This window comes from Pongo pygmaeus, chromosome 20 (assembly GCF_028885625.2).
Source record: "Pongo pygmaeus isolate AG05252 chromosome 20, NHGRI_mPonPyg2-v2.0_pri, whole genome shotgun sequence".
NCBI classification, from domain to species: domain Eukaryota; kingdom Metazoa; phylum Chordata; class Mammalia; order Primates; family Hominidae; genus Pongo; species Pongo pygmaeus.
Window position 1 is genome coordinate 11,234,462 of NC_072393.2, and position 17,733 is coordinate 11,252,194.

Sequence of the window (17,733 nt, forward strand, 5' to 3'; positions counted from 1 at the left end):
TACTGCTGGGGATGGCTTTGCATCACGCCCGGGCTGTTTGGATCCCCTTTACTGTCACTCTGCACGTGTCTGAGCTTTCAATCCGGAAATGAATTTTCGGATGCTGGCGGCACCCGCATTTCTGTTTCACCGCAGCCTGACTCTAGAGGCAGCATTTTCAGGAGCAGAGGCCATTCTAACAAGCCTCTGTGAAACCCCGTGCTTCTAAAAAGCAGACTTGCCTTATTCGGGCACAAAATGGTTTTTTGAGGCAGCATCTTCAGTGTGCTCTGTTGTCCGTTGACGAAGTTAGCGCTGCTGTGAGTTGGAGCCGTTCATGCAGGCTGTGACGGCATCGCATGATTTGATGGAAGGGAGAGGGGAGAAGTTCTAATGCTGAGTGTAAAGTACGAGTAGGTGGCATACGTCTGTAGTCCCAGCTATTCAGGAGGCTGAGGCACGAGAATCGCTTGAGGGAAAAGATGGTTTGCCCTCAATGACCTGGATCTTTTTTTCTTTTTCCTCTGAGACAGCGTCTCGCCCTTTTGCCCAGGCTAGAGTGCAGTAGTGCGGTCATGGTTCACTGCAGCCTCAACCTCCTGGACTCAGATAACCCTCCCACCTCAGCCTCCCGAGTAGCTGGGGCTGCAGGCATGTGTCACCAAGCGTGGCTAATTTTTGTATTTTTTGTAGAGATGAGGTTTTGCCATGTTGCCCAGGCTAATCTCGAATTTCTGGGTTCAGGCCATCCCCCTGCCTTGGCCTCCCAAAGTGCTGGGATTACAGGCGTGCTGGATTGTATTTTGCTGTCAGTTTCAGTTTATTTGACTTAGAATAAAGACCTTCAAGTGAGGAAGAAGCTATAGGTCCCTGAATATCACAGGATCTGTGAAGTATGTGGCAGTCCTGTTGTCCCTTTTCCTACCTCATTGCAACACTGTGGGCCTGAGAAGACTGTGGGGACAGAAGGCCCAGAGGGGAGCGCCAAGGAGCCAGTGCCTCCCCTTGCCCTGGCGGTGCCCACGTTGCTGGGCTTCCCACCTATAGAGGTAGCTGCAGGCGCATCCTCCCTGCAGATATACCCGTGGACCAGAGGCTTCAGGCTCCAAAATCAGCATCTTAGTAACGTAAACACAAGGTTCAGACTGTTGTCACATGGCAGAGGCGAGGGTGGCATCTCATAATCAGACAGGTCCTGTTTCTGTAGCAGAACATGTGAATATCCACATGGAGCAGAATCAGGTCAGATTTTGCCTCCAGATGAATTTCCTTGCAGTAACACATTTAGGTTTGTTTATGTCAGGGTCCGTCTTTTCAGGACTGGCTGGAGTGCGAGCCACTGGTTCCTCCCCTGCTGAGTTTCCTGGTCCTCTCCGGCTGTTAGCCATGAAAATGGAATGAGCTCATTTTGAGCCTTTCATCTCTTGTCTAAGAATATATCCCTATGGCTGGGTGCAGTGTCTCACACCTGTAATTCCAGCACTTTGGGAAGTCCAGGCTGGAGGATCCCTTGAGCCAGGCAGGATCAACAAGAGTTTGAGATCAGCCTGGGCAACATAGAGAGACCCGTCTCTACAAAAAAATTAAGAAAAATTAGTCAGGCATGGTGATGCACTCATAGTGGTCCCAGCTACTCGGGAGGCTGAGGCAGGAGGATGGCTTGAGCCCCTGAGGTCAAGGCTGCAGTGGGCTATGATGGCTCCACTGCACTCCACCTTGGGTGATAGAGTAAGACTCCATATACAAAACAAAACAAAAACCCCTGCCTTTCAAATTAAAACTTTTTCTGCTAGATTACCTAATACAATGTAATTTTTGGCCAGGAACGGTGGCTCACACTTGTAATCCCAGCACTTCGGGAGGCCAAGGCGGGTGGATCACCTGAAGGTCAGATGTTCGAGACCAGCCTGGCCAATGTGGTGAAACCCCGTCTCTACTAAAAATAAAAAAATTGGCCGGGCGCGGTGGCTCACGCCTGTAATCCCAGCACTTTGGGAGGTCGAGGCGGTTGGGATCACGAGGTCAGGAGTTCAAGACCAGCCTGAATAACATGGTGAAAGCCCGTCTCTATTAAAAATACAAAAATTAGCCGGGCATGTTGGTGCGTGCCTGTAATTCCAACTACTCAGGAAGCTGAGGCAGGAGAATTGCTTGAATTTGGGAGGCAGAGGTTGCAGTGAGCCAAGATCACGCCATTGCACTCCAGCCTGGGCAACAAGAGTGAAACTTCATCTCAAAAACATAAATAAAACAAAAAATAGAACTTTTTTTTTTTTTTTTTTTTTTTTGAGACAGTCTCGCTCTGTCGCCCAGGCTGGAGTGCAGTGGCACGATCTCAGCTCACTGCAAGCTCCGCCTCCTGGGTTCACGCCATTCTCCTGGCTCAGCCTCCCCAGTAGCTGGGACTACAGGTGCCTGCCACCACGCCTGGCTAAGCTTTTTTTTTGTATTTTTAGTAGAGACGGGGTTTCACCGTGTTAGCCAGGATGGTCTCGATCTCCTGACCTCATGATCTGCCCGCCTCGGCCTCCCAAAGTGCTGGGATTACAGGCGTGAGCCACTGCGCCTGGCCAAAAAATAGAACTTTTTAAATCAAGAGTTAAAAATGTTCCTACACTTCTTACAGAATTTATCCTTAGAACCAGAAGTATGCTGGAAAGTTCAGGGTCAAAGAGATTCATTCCAAAAGGCAGCAGAAACAAAAGACAGATTTGCGACATGCTTAACCAGAGAGGGGCTATCAAAAAACCCAGCGTGTCAGGAAATGCAGTGTAGCTGTTAGAATTTGTGTTTTAAAGACTATTAAATGATAAGAATCGCCATGGGTAAGATTACATGAAAGCCTAGAATGTACTGAGAAATTTCACTGAGTGTGTGTGCGTCTTCAGCCAGCGAGGCGGAGAAGCCTCTTTACAGACACAAGTATCTTTCCTTTCCCATGTGTCCCTGGGTGGTTGGAGGACATCCCCTTATGCATATTAGCATCTAAAGGAAAAGGCGACGTTTCTAAGTGTCAGGGACCAAAAAGTGCCATTATTTGTGTAATACTTTATCCTTTTTAAACTTAAGTTCATTTATTTTAAGGGATAGTTGGTCTTAACTACTTTCAATGGAAAACCAGCAGTATTTGCCATAAATATTTGTTTTGGCTGAATTGATGGACTTTCAGTTAGAGGCTTTTTTTTTTTTTTTTTTTTTTTTTTTCTCTGAGACGGAGTGTCGTTCTGTTGCCCAGGCAGGAGTGCAGGGGTGCGATCCGGGCTCACCGCGACCTCTGCCTCCCAAGTTCAAGCAATTCTCCCGCCTCAGCCTCCTGAGTAGCTGGGACCACAGGCGTGTGCCACCATGTCCAGCTGATTTTCATATTTTTAGTAGAGATGGGGTTCGCCTTGTTGGCCATACTGGCCTCAAATGATCTGCCCGCGTTGGCCTCCCAAAGTGCTGGGATTACAAGTGTGAGCCACCGCACCCGGCCAGTCAGAGGCTATTTGAGCCATAGTCCTGTTCTTTCTGTTAGGAAGATAAGCAAGTGGAGAGCAGTGTGAAGGGTAGACCAGCACCCCCGGAGACACTCTCTGCCATGATCAAGAATATGGCAGGAGCCCCTGAAGGCCTCTGTGGGGGGCAGTGCTTGTCTGTGAGCGTGGCCCACCCCTTCCTGGGTAGACTGACTGATCTTGTGTGCCTGAGATGTAGGACTTCCTCTGAGAGCGATCATGGAGAAACGGTTTGGGTGGCTGGTGGGAAAGGTGCTGGCTTCCTGTCGGATGTAGATTCTGATGTGACCGTATGATTGTCCCTTGCTATCCCTGTCCTGCCTCGCCTTTGGTCATGAACCCCAGACTGACCGGGACTGTCTTCCAGCAGGAGGCCACTGTCTGCAGCTCCCGTGAAGATGTCCACTCCAGACCCACCCCTGGGTGGAACTCCTCGGCCGGGTCCTTCCCCGGGCCCTGGCCCTTCCCCTGGAGCCATGCTGGGCCCTAGCCCGGGTCCCTCGCCGGGCTCCGCCCACAGCATGATGGGACCCAGCCCGGGGCCACCCTCAGCAGGACACCCCATCCCCACCCAGGGGCCTGGAGGGTACCCTCAGGACAACATGCACCAGATGCACAAGGTAGGGAGCCCTGCGCCCGCCTCGCACCTGCGGCCTCTGCCCCCTAGGGCTGCAGGCAGCCTCTGGACCGAGGGCCTTACTTGGAGGACAGGGGGAAGCCTTCTTGTTGGAGGTGGCCTGCCTTGGCTCAGCCCCCTACCCCAGGGCCCACGGCCGTGAACAGAGGGTTCAGCTCGTCGGACCCCAGCCTGTGCTGGCGCATGATCTGGGCCTGAGCAGCATGTCCTGGCCCCCGCGGGCGCCTGCCCCACCATTTCCCGCTCCCTTGCTTTCTGCATGTGAAATCTGGGAATATCACTACAAAGTTTTCTTTTGGTAATGAAGAAAAACATTCAAATTCCTAAAAAGGCTTTTAGCCACGTGGTTTCCCCCATTCTGGCTGTCAGGCTCACCTGTGCAGCTGGCAGAGCCGATCAGCGAGTTCCCTTTTCTCCAAGGCGTGCCCCTCAGCCACTGTCTTTACCTCACCTGCGCTGAGCAGGGCCTTCAATCAGCAAGGCGGAGAAGGCTCTTTATGGTCACAAGTCTGTTTCGCATGTCCCTGGACGTGGTTAGAGGACATATTCCTTTATACGTACAACATCTGAAAGAAAATGTCATATTAGCATCCATGAGAAAAGGTGACATTTCTAAGTGTCAGGGGCCACAGGAGGTCCCGGGTGGTGGAAGATGAGGATTGCCTGACCACAGTTTCCCAGGTGCTCGTGCTCCACTGGGCGACATTTATTTTGTGTACCTGTCTTGAGGCCTAAGTAGGTGTCAGAACCTTGCCTTGGAGTCATGCTGGGGACTGGGGAGATGTGCGTTGTCTTCGGGTGGCTGTTCTCGGTGCCCTTGAGCTTCTCTCGGGCGGCGCATAGCCACGCCACCACCTCACGTTCCACATGTTGACCCTGCCTTGTCCTCTCGCAGCCCATGGAGTCCATGCACGAGAAGGGCATGTCGGACGACCCGCGCTACAACCAGATGAAAGGAATGGGGATGCGGTCAGGGGGCCATGCTGGGATGGGGCCCCCGCCCAGCCCCATGGACCAGCACTCCCAAGGTACCGAACTGCGTTCCTTCCTGTCTTGTGTTTGTCATACTCCAGAGTCCTCAGATCATTTTCCTCCCCTGGGTTCCCACAGGATGGATTCAGGGAGTACCTAGGATGATGTAGCCGGGTGGGTGGCCCGCCACAGAGAGCTGTCTGGCATGGCGTGGCTGGTGCTCTGTTCTGGCCACCTCGTCTCGGAGCAGCCCCGGAAGGGGAAACGCTGGTTGGGGGGCAGACCATGTTCAGCATGGGTGATAGAGGAGGGCTGTGCCGGGCAGCAGCCCCATGCCACCCAGGAACTTACTGGAAATACAGATTCCTGGGGCCTGGGACTCTGCTTTAATGAGCCCAGCAGGTGCCTTTTCTGTACGAGGACAATTGAGAAGTGATATGGTGGGTGACTTTCCAAGGCCTTGCTGTCATCAGGAGTGGGAAGCTCAGGGGCTCCTCTGGGAATGGAAGTGTTGCGGGTGGGCCTGGCCAGCCCGAGGATGTGGACCCCGCCTGTGGACAGGCAGGCAGAGGCCGGGAGAGAGCCGTGATTTCATGCATAGGTTCTCAGCATTAACCAGAAGCACCTTACTGAGACGTGGGCCAAACCAAATCCACGAGGCCGGCTGCTGGGCTGAGGTGCCTCCAGCGTGTGCCCTCCAGGTGCCCCTGGTTGACTCAAGGATGCCATTTGGCCGTGCCCTGTCTCAGAGTGGGAGCTGGTGTAGGGGGAAGAGGCTGTAAAAATCACAGACATATGCTGCCGAGTGACCAGTGGGCTGGCCTTTCTCTGCAGGTTACCCCTCGCCCCTGGGTGGCTCAGAGCATGCCTCTAGTCCAGTTCCAGCCAGTGGCCCGTCTTCGGGCCCCCAGATGTCTTCCGGGCCAGGAGGTGCCCCGCTGGATGGTGCTGACCCCCAGGCCTTGGGGCAGCAGAACCGGGGCCCAACCCCATTTAACCAGAACCAGCTGCACCAGCTCAGAGCTCAGATCATGGCCTACAAGATGCTGGCCAGGGGGCAGCCCCTCCCCGACCACCTGCAGATGGCGGTGCAGGGCAAGCGGCCAATGCCCGGGATGCAGCAGCAGATGCCAACGCTACCTCCACCCTCAGTGTCCGCAACAGGACCTGGCCCTGGCCCTGGCCCCGGCCCCGGCCAGGGTCCTGGCCCGGCACCTCCAAATTACAGCAGGCCTCATGGTAAGACTGGCTGCCCTGGCCCTCAGGAGTCTCAGAGCGAATGGCTGGGGCGTGGGTGGTGGGGTGGACAGATTGGGCTCTGCTGCCGACTGGGTTCCCTGGTTTGGGATTGCACGGGCCCATACTGCACTTCTGGGTGCTCGGGTGGTGGGGGCAGCTAAGTGCTGCTTCCCCAGCTCCCCCCTTCCCCTGGGGCCGCTGGTTAATAGGTGTATCTGCTGTGTCCCCTGGAGCCAGGGCTGCCCACGGGGCTGGGCGCAGGCATAAACCTGGGACGCACTGTTTTCTCTTTTGTTTCTCCCTACATGTAGGTATGGGAGGGCCCAACATGCCTCCCCCAGGACCCTCAGGCGTGCCCCCCGGGATGCCAGGCCAGCCTCCTGGAGGGCCTCCCAAGCCCTGGCCTGAAGGTGAGCTCCCTCTTCTATGGTGGCGCCCCCATGCCCTGACTCCCCGTCACAAGCTTGCGTCCTTGAGATGAGCCTCGGCAGGGAGAAAGGGCCGAGGGTGGTCAGGCTGAACTGCAGCCTGTACTTTTCTGGTGGTGGTCCCTGGGTCTCCCCTGTAGCCAGTCAGTGCCCAAAGGCTGTCATTCATCCTTCCTCTGACAGCTCGTGGCCTTCACCCAGTGCCTGAGCCCTGTATATGTAGTTGCTCAGTAAGTGCTGCAGGCTCCCATCTGTTGGGCTCAAAGAGGCAGTGGAACTCATTACCCGTCCTCTTGGAGCCTGAGGTTTAGCTTTGGGCATTGAGGGGCAAATTGCTTCCATTGGATTTAGTTGGCACTAGGAGGAGATGACAGGAAATGCTGCCATAGAGCCACAGACGGAACAAAAAAGCCTCGGGGGCCTGGGGCTGGCCCCAGTGGAGGGTGTGAAGGACAAGGGAGAGGCTAAGATCTGGAGGAGGTTGGAGCCCAAGGCAGGTGTGAGGGACACCCCTGGGTGAAAGGTGGGAGATGGGCGGGGTCTGCCTGTCCCCAGTGCCTCAAGCAGCTCAGCAGCTTTCCATTTCCAGCCCGGGATGGGCCCCAGAGCTCAACATGACGCCCTGGCCCCTTGCCTCCTCCCAGGACCCATGGCGAATGCTGCTGCCCCCACGAGCACCCCTCAGAAGCTGATTCCCCCGCAGCCAACGGGCCGCCCTTCCCCCGCGCCCCCTGCCGTCCCACCCGCTGCCTCGCCCGTGATGCCACCACAGACCCAGTCCCCTGGGCAGCCGGCCCAGCCCGCGCCCATGGTGCCGCTGCACCAGAAGCAGAGCCGCATCACCCCCATCCAGAAGCCGCGGGGCCTCGACCCTGTGGAGATCCTGCAGGAGCGCGAGTACAGGTAAGGGCGGGGCCCAGTTGCCAAGGTCACTACCGTGTGTCCCCCATGTCCCCCTGGGGAAGCCACTCAACTTTCTCCCCCACTCTAGGAAACAGTGCCCTGTGCCCACCACTGCCACTTGGCCTACATCTCCTTCCTCACCTCCCAGCTCTCACCCTGGCTGCGGGCTGTTTCCCACACAGCAGTTTGAGTTCTGTCTTTTTTTTTTTGAGACAGAGTTTCACTCTTGTTGCCCACGCTGGAGTGCAATGGTGCAATCTCGGCTCACTGCAACCTCCACCTCCTGGGTTCAAGCGATTCTTCTGCCTCAGCCTCCTGAGTAGCTAGGATTACAGGCATGCGCCACCACACCTGGCTAATTTTGTATTTATTTTGGTAGAGACAGAGTTTCTCCATGTTGGTCAGGCTAGTCTCGAGCTCCTGACCTCAGGTGCTCCCAAAGTGCTGGGATTACAGGCATGAGCCACCGCACCTGGCCTGAATGCTCTTTTTATGATTGATTGACATCAGATCTACTCCCTGGATTAAAACCTGCCTGTAGCTTCAATTATCTGCCCAATAAGCTTTCCCTTATGTCCACTCCTGCCCAGCATCCTTCCTCACCCATCCCAGTCTCTCTGTTCCTCTTTTCATTTATTTAACAAGTTAGGCTTGTTCCTGCCCCAGGACCTTTGCACAGGCCGTGCACGGCTCCTTCTACTCATTCAGGCCTGATTGCTGGGGTTCCCTCCTCATGGAGGCCCTTCCTGCCACTTACAGCCACTCTCTGGAATTGCAGTGGATATTTTATTTTTTTAAAATCTCCTTTATGGCCTGTTTTTTCTAATGAGACTGAGAGTTCCTTGCCTTGTTGTTCTTGTTTAGTGCTAAGGCCCTGCACTTAGAATGGTCCCTGGCATACAGTTGGTGCTCAATGAGTATGTGCAGAAAGACTGATTAAGAGAATTAGCCCACATAACCTTCCCATGTAACCTTCGTAAGCTTCAGACCAAGCCTCTAGGGTCACTCCAAGGGGTCGCCTCAGTTTTAAGATGAGAATGCTGAGGTGTGCAGTTGAAATAGATTGCCACTGCCCTGCGCCTCATCCATGCCAGGGCTGCATGAAAACCCTGGCCCGCCTGACGCCAGAACCTGGCTCACACCACTGAAAAGGCATGACCTGGGCGCGCCTATCAGGAATCTTGTTTGCTGTCCCCTGAGGCCCGGTCCTGAGGAGTGCCCTGGGCTATCTCCCTCTCTGCTGTGCCCTGCGGCCAGCATCCTCTTCTGAGGCATCTCTTGCCTCATGACCAGCGCCTGCCTCCCTCGAGGGATGGATCCCCTGCAGCTCCGGCTGTAACTGGGTGCCCTGGCAAGCCTCTCACCACCTTTGCTCCTTGTCTCTGCTCCCAGGCTGCAGGCTCGCATCGCACACCGAATTCAGGAACTTGAAAACCTTCCCGGGTCCCTGGCCGGGGATTTGCGAACCAAAGCGACCATTGAGCTCAAGGCCCTCAGGCTGCTGAACTTCCAGAGGCAGGTGGGTGCTGGCACAGCCGCAGCTTTCCGAAAAGGGCCTTTGTCACCAACACTGCTGCTAAGGCTCCAAGTACGGCTTGCCTGGCTAGTATTACACCCGCCTGGGCTGTGAAAAGCAGCCGTGGCCACCCATGGGCACTCACTCATTGCAGAGCCTTCCTCTCGCAGCCTGTGCAGTGCTGGGGACGTGGACCTCACTACCCCAAAGCATTTGCCTCCTTGAAGCAGACTTGCATGGGCTTCTTTCTTCCTTTCCCTTTCTTTTTTTTTTTTTTGGAAACAGTCTTGCTCTGTCACCTAGGCTGGAGTGCAGTGGCACAAACTCTGCTCACTGCAGCGTACACCTCCTGGGATCAAGCAATTCTTCTGCCTCAGCCTCCCAAGTAGCTGGGATTACAAGCGTGTGCCACCGTGCCTAATTTTTATATTTTTAGTAGAGACAGGGTTTCACCATATTGGCCAGGCTGGTCTCAAACTCTTGACCTCAAATGATCTGCCTGCCTTGGCCTCCCAAAGTGCTGGGATTACAGGCATGAGCCACCACGTGCCATCCTGCATGGGTCTATTTCTGAGGGTGCTGTACTTAGACCCTGGAGTGCAGTGGAGAGATGACAGCTCACTGCAAACTTGGCCTCCCACGCTCATGTCATCCTCCCACTTCAGCCTCCTGAGTAGCTGGGACTATAGGTGTGCACCATTACACCTGGTATATTTTTCTTTTTTTTGAAACAGGGTCTCACTCTGTCACCCAGGCTGGAGTGCAGTGGTGCTATCTCACCCTACTGCGGCCTCTGCGTCTGTGGTTCAAGTGATTTTCCTGTCTCAGCCACTGAGTAGCTGGGATTACAGGTGTGCACCACCATGCCGGGCTGATTTTTTTGAAGTGCAGTGGCACGATCTTGGCTCACTGCAACCTCTGCCTTCCAGGTTCAAGTGATTCTCCCACCTCAGCCTCCTGAGTAACTGGGATTACAGGCACGTGCCCCACGCCTGGCTAATTTTTGTATTTTTAGTAGAGACAGTGTTTCACCATGTTGGCCAGGCTGGTCTTGCACTCCTGACCTCAGGTGATCCTCCTGCCTCGGCCTCCCAAAGTGCTGGGATTACAGGCATGAGCCACCGCGCGGGCCTGGTTTTTGTATTTTTAATAGACACAGGGTTTCGCCATGTCGCCCAGGCTGGTCTCGAACTCCTGAGCTCAAGCTATCCACCTGCCTCAGCCTCCCAAAGTGCTGGGATTACAGGCATGAGCCACCGCTCCTGGCCACCTAGTTAATTTTTCTTTTAGTTTTTGTAGAAGTGAGTCTCTCCATGTTGCCCAGGTTGGTCTCAAACTCCTGGGCTTGAGCAGTCCTCCCACCTTGGCCTCCCAAAGTGTTGGGATTACTGATGTTCAGCCACCACACCCAGCCAAGGGTGCTATACTTCTGAATGACTCCTAAGAAGATGTGTGTGTGGTAGAGGGGAGGCAAGCTGGAGGTCCGAGAGGACCCCCAGCTGGGTGTCCAGAAGTGATCACCTTCTGTCCTGTGCTCGCCCTGCCCGGGGGCACCTACTAGACGTCCCCTGCACACACAGACTGGGTGTGTAAGGCACTTACAATGCTCCTTTAGCGGTGTAGTATGTGACGTCACCGTGTGTGTGTGCGTCATTGTGGATGCCACAGAGCCGTGCAGTGCGTGGGCTTGTCCTCTTCCCTCCTATAGCTGCGCCAGGAGGTGGTGGTGTGCATGCGGAGGGACACAGCGCTGGAGACAGCCCTCAATGCTAAGGCCTACAAGCGCAGCAAGCGCCAGTCCCTGCGCGAGGCGCGCATCACTGAGAAGCTGGAGAAGCAGCAGAAGATCGAGCAGGAGCGCAAGCGCCGGCAGAAACACCAGGTACGCCCCGGTGGCCCCAAGGCCCTGCAGCCTGCCCACCTGGCTGCCTGGCTTGTCCAGCAGTTGCCATGGGGCTCTGTTTGCTTTGTTCCTAAACATGCTGCTTGTCTCTCTCTTTTGCTCATCGTAACAGTATTCTAGGCACTGAGAGCGTATTGGTGTAAAAACCCAATGGTAGGGAGAAGATAGTGATGAAATCCACGCGTAGCACATCTGGAAGGTGACAGGGCACAAAGAAAAATCAAGCCGGGGTAGAGAGGAAGGAACGGGCTGTTGTAGACCTGATGTTGGGGGAGTTCTTTCTTTTGGAGGTGACATCTGGGCAGACCCCCAAGGGAGGGAGCCACACAGATCTGTGGGAAAGAGCTTTCTGGGAAAAGGAGAAGGTGCAAGGGCCCTGGGGCTGGAATGTGCCTGTGTTTTCTGTGGAAAGCAAGGAACTGCATGTGGCCAGAGAAGAGTGAGTGGCGGGGAGAGCTGGAGGAGGGGAGCGCAGGGAGGTGACGGGCAGGTGATGCAGGGCCTTGTGAGCTGCATGGAGGATTTGGGCGTTTGCTCTGAGTGAAGTGGGAGCCATAGAGGGTTCTGGGCAGCGCAGGGAGTGATCTGACTCAGGGTTTCCCAAGATGAATCAGTAAGACGGAAATCTTCAAATCTAAAATCAAGTAAGGATTTGGGGATGATTGTGCTAATTTGGTCATTTATAGATTTTCTAGACATTTTCTATAATTAATATCTTATTGATGTAGTGTAAAATAATCTAGACAGTCAACATGGCAATCTCTGTTAACTTTTTTTTTTTTTTTTTTGAGATGGAGAGTCTTGTTGTGTCGCCCAGGCTGGAGTGCAGTGGTGCAGTCTCGGCTCACTGCAACCTCCGTCTCCTGGGTTCAAGCAGTTTTCCTGCCTCAGCCTACCTAGTAGCTGGGATTACAGGCAGCTGCCACCATGCCTGGCTAACATTTTTTTTGTATTTTTAGTAGAGACGGGGTTTCACCACGTTGGTCAGGCAGGTTTCGAATTCCTGACCTCAAGTGATCTGTCCGCCTTGGCCTCTCAAAGTGCTAAGACTGCAGGCATAATCCCCCGTGCCTGGCCAACATTTTTTTTTTTTTTTTTTTTTTTGTTGAGATGGAGTTTCGCTCTTGTCACCCGGACTGGAGTGCAATGGCATGATCTTGGCTCACTGCAATCTCTGCCTCCCGGGTTCAAGGGATTCTCCTGCCTCAGCCTCCCGAGTAGTTGGGATTACAGGTGTGCACCACCACACCTGTTTGTTTTTTTGTTTTTTTGAGACAGAGTTTCATTCTTGTTGCCCAGGCTGGAGTGCAGTGGTGCAATCTCGGCTCACCGCAACCTCTGCCTCCTGGGTTCAAGCGATTTTCCTGCCTCAGCCTCCCAAGTAGCTGGGACTACAGGCACCTGCCACCACGCCTGGCTAATTTTTTATATTTTTAGTAGAGATGAGGTTTCACTATGTTGGCCAGGCTGCTGGTCTCAAACTGTTGACCTCGTGATCTGCCTGCCTCGGCTTCCCAAAGTGCTGGGATTACAGACGTGAGCTGCTGCTCCTGGCCGCCAACATTTTTTTAATATTATTTCAGCCTTTTCTCTTGTATATTAATACAATGTTAAATAGCCCTTTTTAAATTTTTTCTAAAACTTTGCTTTTTTTTTTGAGTCAGAATCTCACTCTGTTGCCCAGGCTGGAGTTCAGTGGCACGATCTCCACTCACTGTAGCCTCTGTCTTCTGGGTTCAAGCGATTCTCCTGCCTCAGCCACCTGAGCAGCTGGAATTACAGGCGTGCACCACCACACCTGGCTAATTTTTGTACTTTTAGTAGAGATGGGGATCCACCCTGTTGGCCAGGCTGGTCTTGAACTCCTGACCTCAAGTGATCTGCCTGCCTTGGCCTCCCAAAGTGCTGGAATTACAGGTGTGAGCCACTGCTCCTGGCCACATCGCTTTGTTTTTAAGTATTACGGAAACATGACTTTTGATGTCTACACTATTCCATTTCAGTGTGTCCAGGATCTAATCATTTATGTCACCTTTTTCCTGTTTGAGGACATGCAGCATATTTCAGCTTTTGAAAATTAAAAATCGTGCTAGGACGGGAATTCTTGGCTTGAACATTTTGACGCTGGTCTCTGATATTTCCTTAAAATAAATTTGTAGTGATGGAATAAGTTGGGTGGAGGGTTGGAAGCATTTTTGAGACATTTCATATCGGTGCCACGCTGCCCTGCAAGTCGACTGCCCTGTGTGCCTACCTGCTGTGTTCGAGGGCCTTTCCCACCCACAGTTGCCAGTGCTTAGTTTTTTTTTTTTTTTTTTTTGGTTGTTTTTTTTTTTGAGACGGAGTCTCGCTCTGTCGCCCAGGCTGGAGTGCAGTGGCGCAATCTCGGCTCACTGCAAGCTCTACCTCCCGGGTTCACGCCATTCTCCTGCCTCAGCCTCCTGAGTAGCTGGGACTACAGGCGCCCGTCACCATGCCTGGCTAATTTTTTGTATTTTTTTTTTTAGTAGAGATGGGGTTTCACCATGGTCTTGATCTCCTGACCTCATGATCCGCCCTCCTCGGCCTCCCAAAGTGCTGGGATTACAGGCGTGAGCCACTGCGCCCAGCCCTAATTTTTTTATTTGTATTTTTAGTAGAGACGGGGTTTCACCGTGTTAGCCAGGATGATCTCGATCTCTTGACCTCGTGATCTGCCCTCCTCTGCCTCCCAAAATGCTGGGATTACAGGCCAATATTCTAGGTTTTAAACAAGCCTTGCGGGGAGATGTGTCCGCCATACTGCTGAAGGGTCAGCCTTCTCTTTTGTGCGTTCCTGCAGGAATACCTCAATAGCATTCTCCAGCATGCCAAGGATTTCAAGGAATATCACAGATCGGTCACAGGCAAAATCCAGAAGCTGACCAAGGCAGTGGCCACGTACCACGCCAACACAGAGCGGGAGCAGAAGAAAGAGAACGAGCGGATCGAGAAGGAGCGCATGCGGAGGCTCATGGTATGGTCCTGCCTTCTTGACCTGCGCTCTTCTACACGTGTAGCTGGTACTGCGGGCTCCAGGGGTCGCTCCCCAGGGTTACGCCAAGGCATTTCACAGCTGGGAGTTAGAGGTGGGACGGAGGGAAAAGAGCAGGCGCGGGCTTGGGAGTCAGTCCTGGGCTCGGATATTTGCTGATTCCTCTGATCATCAGAATGACTTGTGTGACCTCAGGCCACTTAGCCGGCTCCTCTGTGTTCTCTGGAAAATGGAGGTGGTGCCCCCTTCCCTCGTTCTGTGAGAGCCAGGTGGTGTGATCGAGACCCCCCACCCCTAGCATAAACATCTCTGACCATTTATTTGTGGCTGAGTCGCTGGTTGGACAGATATTGGCAGCGTGTTCTGGGCCAGGTGCTGCTCTGTGTACGGGGACATGGCCCCTGCCCTTGTCGGGGGGGGGCTCCTGGTTGTGCTTGAGGGGCAGATACGCGAATGAAGCAAACAGAGTAGTGGATGGTGACCGCTACAGTGAAGAGGGGAGTGGAGTGGAAGGGGAGGGACAGGGTAGTAGGTAAAAGCCTCGGAACAGAGGCCCAAAGGGTGGCCCTGATGCACAAACGCAGAGACCCAGGGGAGGAGCCCCAGGCAGTGCGGACAAAGGTTGAGGTGGCAGGCAGCCATGTGCCAGGGACAGCCGGTAGCCCTGGGCTCCCAGAACAGTGTCGTGTGGGGCAGGAGGTGAGGTCAGAGCTTACAGGGGCAGGTGGGACGTGGGACCTTTCAGACCATTGGGACGACTCTGGGTTGAGTTCTGATCATGAAGGGGAGCCTCACCTGGGAGGGTTTTGGCTGTGGGGTGATGTGATTTGATGTATTCTTAGAAAGGTGGGGGGCTGCTGTAGGAGTTGGTGGGAGGGATGCACCTTGGACTTGGTAGAGAGAAGGCTTTGGGTTTGGGGTGTGTTTCGTGGACAGAGTGGGTAGGACTGGCTCATGGCCTCTGTAAATGGCTCCTGGCGGGACCGTCTGCCTAGCAGGTGCCCTTGGAACCTAGCCCTTGGTAGGTTTTGAGGAAATGATTCCTGAATGAGGAGTCAATTGCCGTGTGAAGGGCTGGTGGCACGGCACCCGCATGAGCCACGCACGCCCTCAGTGCGCCTCTGGATTGACTGGCCATGGGTGCTCACAGACGTGCACATTGTGCCACCACATTGCAGTAACCCCCATGCTTTTGTAGGCTGAAGATGAGGAGGGGTACCGCAAGCTCATCGACCAGAAGAAGGACAAGCGCCTGGCCTACCTCTTGCAGCAGACAGACGAGTACGTGGCTAACCTCACGGAGCTGGTGCGGCAGCACAAGGCCGCCCAGGTCGCCAAGGAGAAAAAGAAGAAAAAGAAAAAGAAGGTGTGCTGGGCCTGGCATGGCGCCCGCCGCGGGTGGGATAGGAGCAGCCGTCTTCACGTGTGTGGCCTCAGCCTGGCGGGTCAGGGCCTGACCTTGTCTCTCTCTATTTCCAGAAGGCAGAAAATGCAGAAGGACAGACGCCTGCCATCGGGCCAGATGGCGAGGTGAGGAAGCAGGGTTTTTTGTGGAAGTACCAAGCTAGCCCTAAGGCGTTGGTCTGTTTCAGACTTTAAAACCTATGTTCTTTTAAAATTACGAACAATGATATATGATGATGGTGAGAATCCCAGGGTGTCCTCTGACGCCCATGCCACCCACCCCCACATCCCACACGTTGTGTTTTCTTCCAGACCTTTTTCTATGCATGTGCCACAGGATTCATCTTTCAGGTTTTACTTTGTTGTAACGTCCGACTTACAGGAGAGGCGCAAGAACCATCCAGAGATGTCCTGTGTGTTCTTCACCCAGAGTCTCCATTTTCACGTTTTTGTGTTTTGTTTTGTTTCTTTGAGACAGGGTCTCTCTGTCACCCAGGCTGGATTGCAGTGGCGCGTGGCTCACTGCAGCCTTGACCTCCGGACTCAAGTGATCCTACCCTTCCGAGTAGCTGGGATTACGGTTATGCCCCACCACACCCAGCTAAGTTCTTTTTTTTTTTTTTTTTTTTTTTTTGAGATGGAGCTTTGCTCTTTTGCCCAGGCTAGAGTAAAGTGGTGCAATCTTGGCTCATTGCAGCCTCTGCCCTGCGAGTTCAATCAGTTCTCCTGCCTCAGCCTCCTGAGTAGCTGGGATTATAGGCATCCGCCACCACGTCCAACTAATTTTATTTTTATTTATTTATTTTAGATGGAGTCTCGTTCTGTCACACAGGCTGGAGTGCAATGGCACGATCTCTGCTCACTGCAAGCTCCGCCTCCTGGGTTCACGCCATTCTCCTGTCTCAGCCTCCCGAGTAGCGGGGCTACAGGCACTCGCTACCGTGCCCGGCTAATTTTCTGTGTTTTTAGTAGAGATGGGGTTTCACCGTGTTAGCCAGGATGGTTTCAATCTCCTGACCTTGTGAACATCGGCCTCCCAAGGTGCTGGGATTACAGGCTTGATCCACCATGGCCAGCCAGTTTTTGTATTTTTAGTAGAGACGGGGTTTCACCATGTTGGCCAGGCTGGTCTTGAACTCCTGACCTCAAGTGATCCACCCGCCTCAGCCTCCCAAAGTGCCAGGATTCAGGCATGAGCCACCACGCCTGGCCTAATTTTTTAAAATTTATTTTCTATAGAGACGGGGGTTCCCTATGTTTTTCAGGCTGGTCTCCAATTCCTGGGCTCAGGCATCCTCCTGCCTCAGCCTCCCAAAGTGTTAGGATTATAGGCATGAGCTCCCGCACCTGGCCTTCACCTATGTTTTTTCCTAAACTCTTTGAGAGTCAAATGCAGACATGACAGCGCCTTATCTCCATGTAATTCATTATCTACTTCATAAAGACAAGGTTGTTTCTGCACACTGTACCGAGGTGACGGACACAGGAGGTGAACATTGGTACAGCACCGTTATCCAATCTACAGGCCTTTATATGAGGTTTGGCCAGTTTTTCCAGTTGTCTTCACAGCAGCAGAGAATCCCGGGTCACATTTAGTGGAGGTCCCTTTAGTCAGCTTCAGTCTTAAAGAGCTCCGTGTGTGTGTGTGTGTGTGTGTGTGTGTGTGTGTGTGTGTGTGTTTGTTTTTTTGCAGAGATGGGGTCTTATGTTGCCCAGGCTGGTCTTGAACTCCTGGGCTCAAGTGATCCTCCCACCTCGGCCTTCCAAAGGCTGTGATTATAGGCGTGAGCCACCAGGCTTAGCTTCAGGCCAGCTGTGTCATCCAGTGGCCCTGGACTTTGGTTTGTCTGATGTTCCTGTGGTTAGAGTTGGGTTATGTGTCTCTGGCAGGCAGACCCAACATGGCCCTGGGTCCCTCTCAGGGTGTCACATCGAGAGTGCATGGCAGAGGTTAGCAAATAAGGTCACTGATGATGCTGACTTTGAACCCCTGCCAAGGGATCTCCACTGTCCAGTTACTGTTTTTTTCTTTTGTAATCAGTAAGTACCCTGTAGGGAGATACTTGAGACTCCGTAACTATGTTGTAACTCCTCAGAATTCCAGCTACTCCTTTTAGTATCTTTTTTTTTTTTTTTTTTTTTTCCCGCCTGTATCAGTTTTTGCTGTGATGGCTACAGGATGGTGACTTTTAGTTCCATGGTTGTTTCTGCGTTGATTTGTTTGTTTTTCTACAGTAGGAAA

General features: G+C 53.4%; 1 protein-coding gene across 18 annotated transcripts in view; it reads left to right on the top strand.

The window, feature by feature from the left end:
* SMARCA4 (SWI/SNF related, matrix associated, actin dependent regulator of chromatin, subfamily a, member 4) overlaps positions 1-17,733 on the top strand; it is a 100,922-nt gene that overhangs the window by 18,894 nt on the left and 64,295 nt on the right. For 14 of the 18 annotated variants that reach the window (XM_054463906.2, XM_063657815.1, XM_054463910.2 and 11 more), the window contains exons 2-11: positions 3,844-4,096; positions 5,009-5,141; positions 5,920-6,324; positions 6,636-6,734; positions 7,397-7,655; positions 9,048-9,174; positions 10,880-11,053; positions 13,896-14,069; positions 15,286-15,453; positions 15,567-15,617. In XM_054463906.2, coding sequence (XP_054319881.2) covers positions 3,875-4,096; positions 5,009-5,141; positions 5,920-6,324; positions 6,636-6,734; positions 7,397-7,655; positions 9,048-9,174; positions 10,880-11,053; positions 13,896-14,069; positions 15,286-15,453; positions 15,567-15,617 — 1,812 coding nt within the window. In that variant the 5' untranslated portion in view covers positions 3,844-3,874. The remainder of the gene's footprint in view (positions 1-3,843; positions 4,097-5,008; positions 5,142-5,919; positions 6,325-6,635; positions 6,735-7,396; positions 7,656-9,047; positions 9,175-10,879; positions 11,054-13,895; positions 14,070-15,285; positions 15,454-15,566; positions 15,618-17,733) is intronic. The other 4 variants (XM_054463904.2, XM_054463911.2, XM_054463914.2 and 1 more) reach the window with 1 other exon arrangement.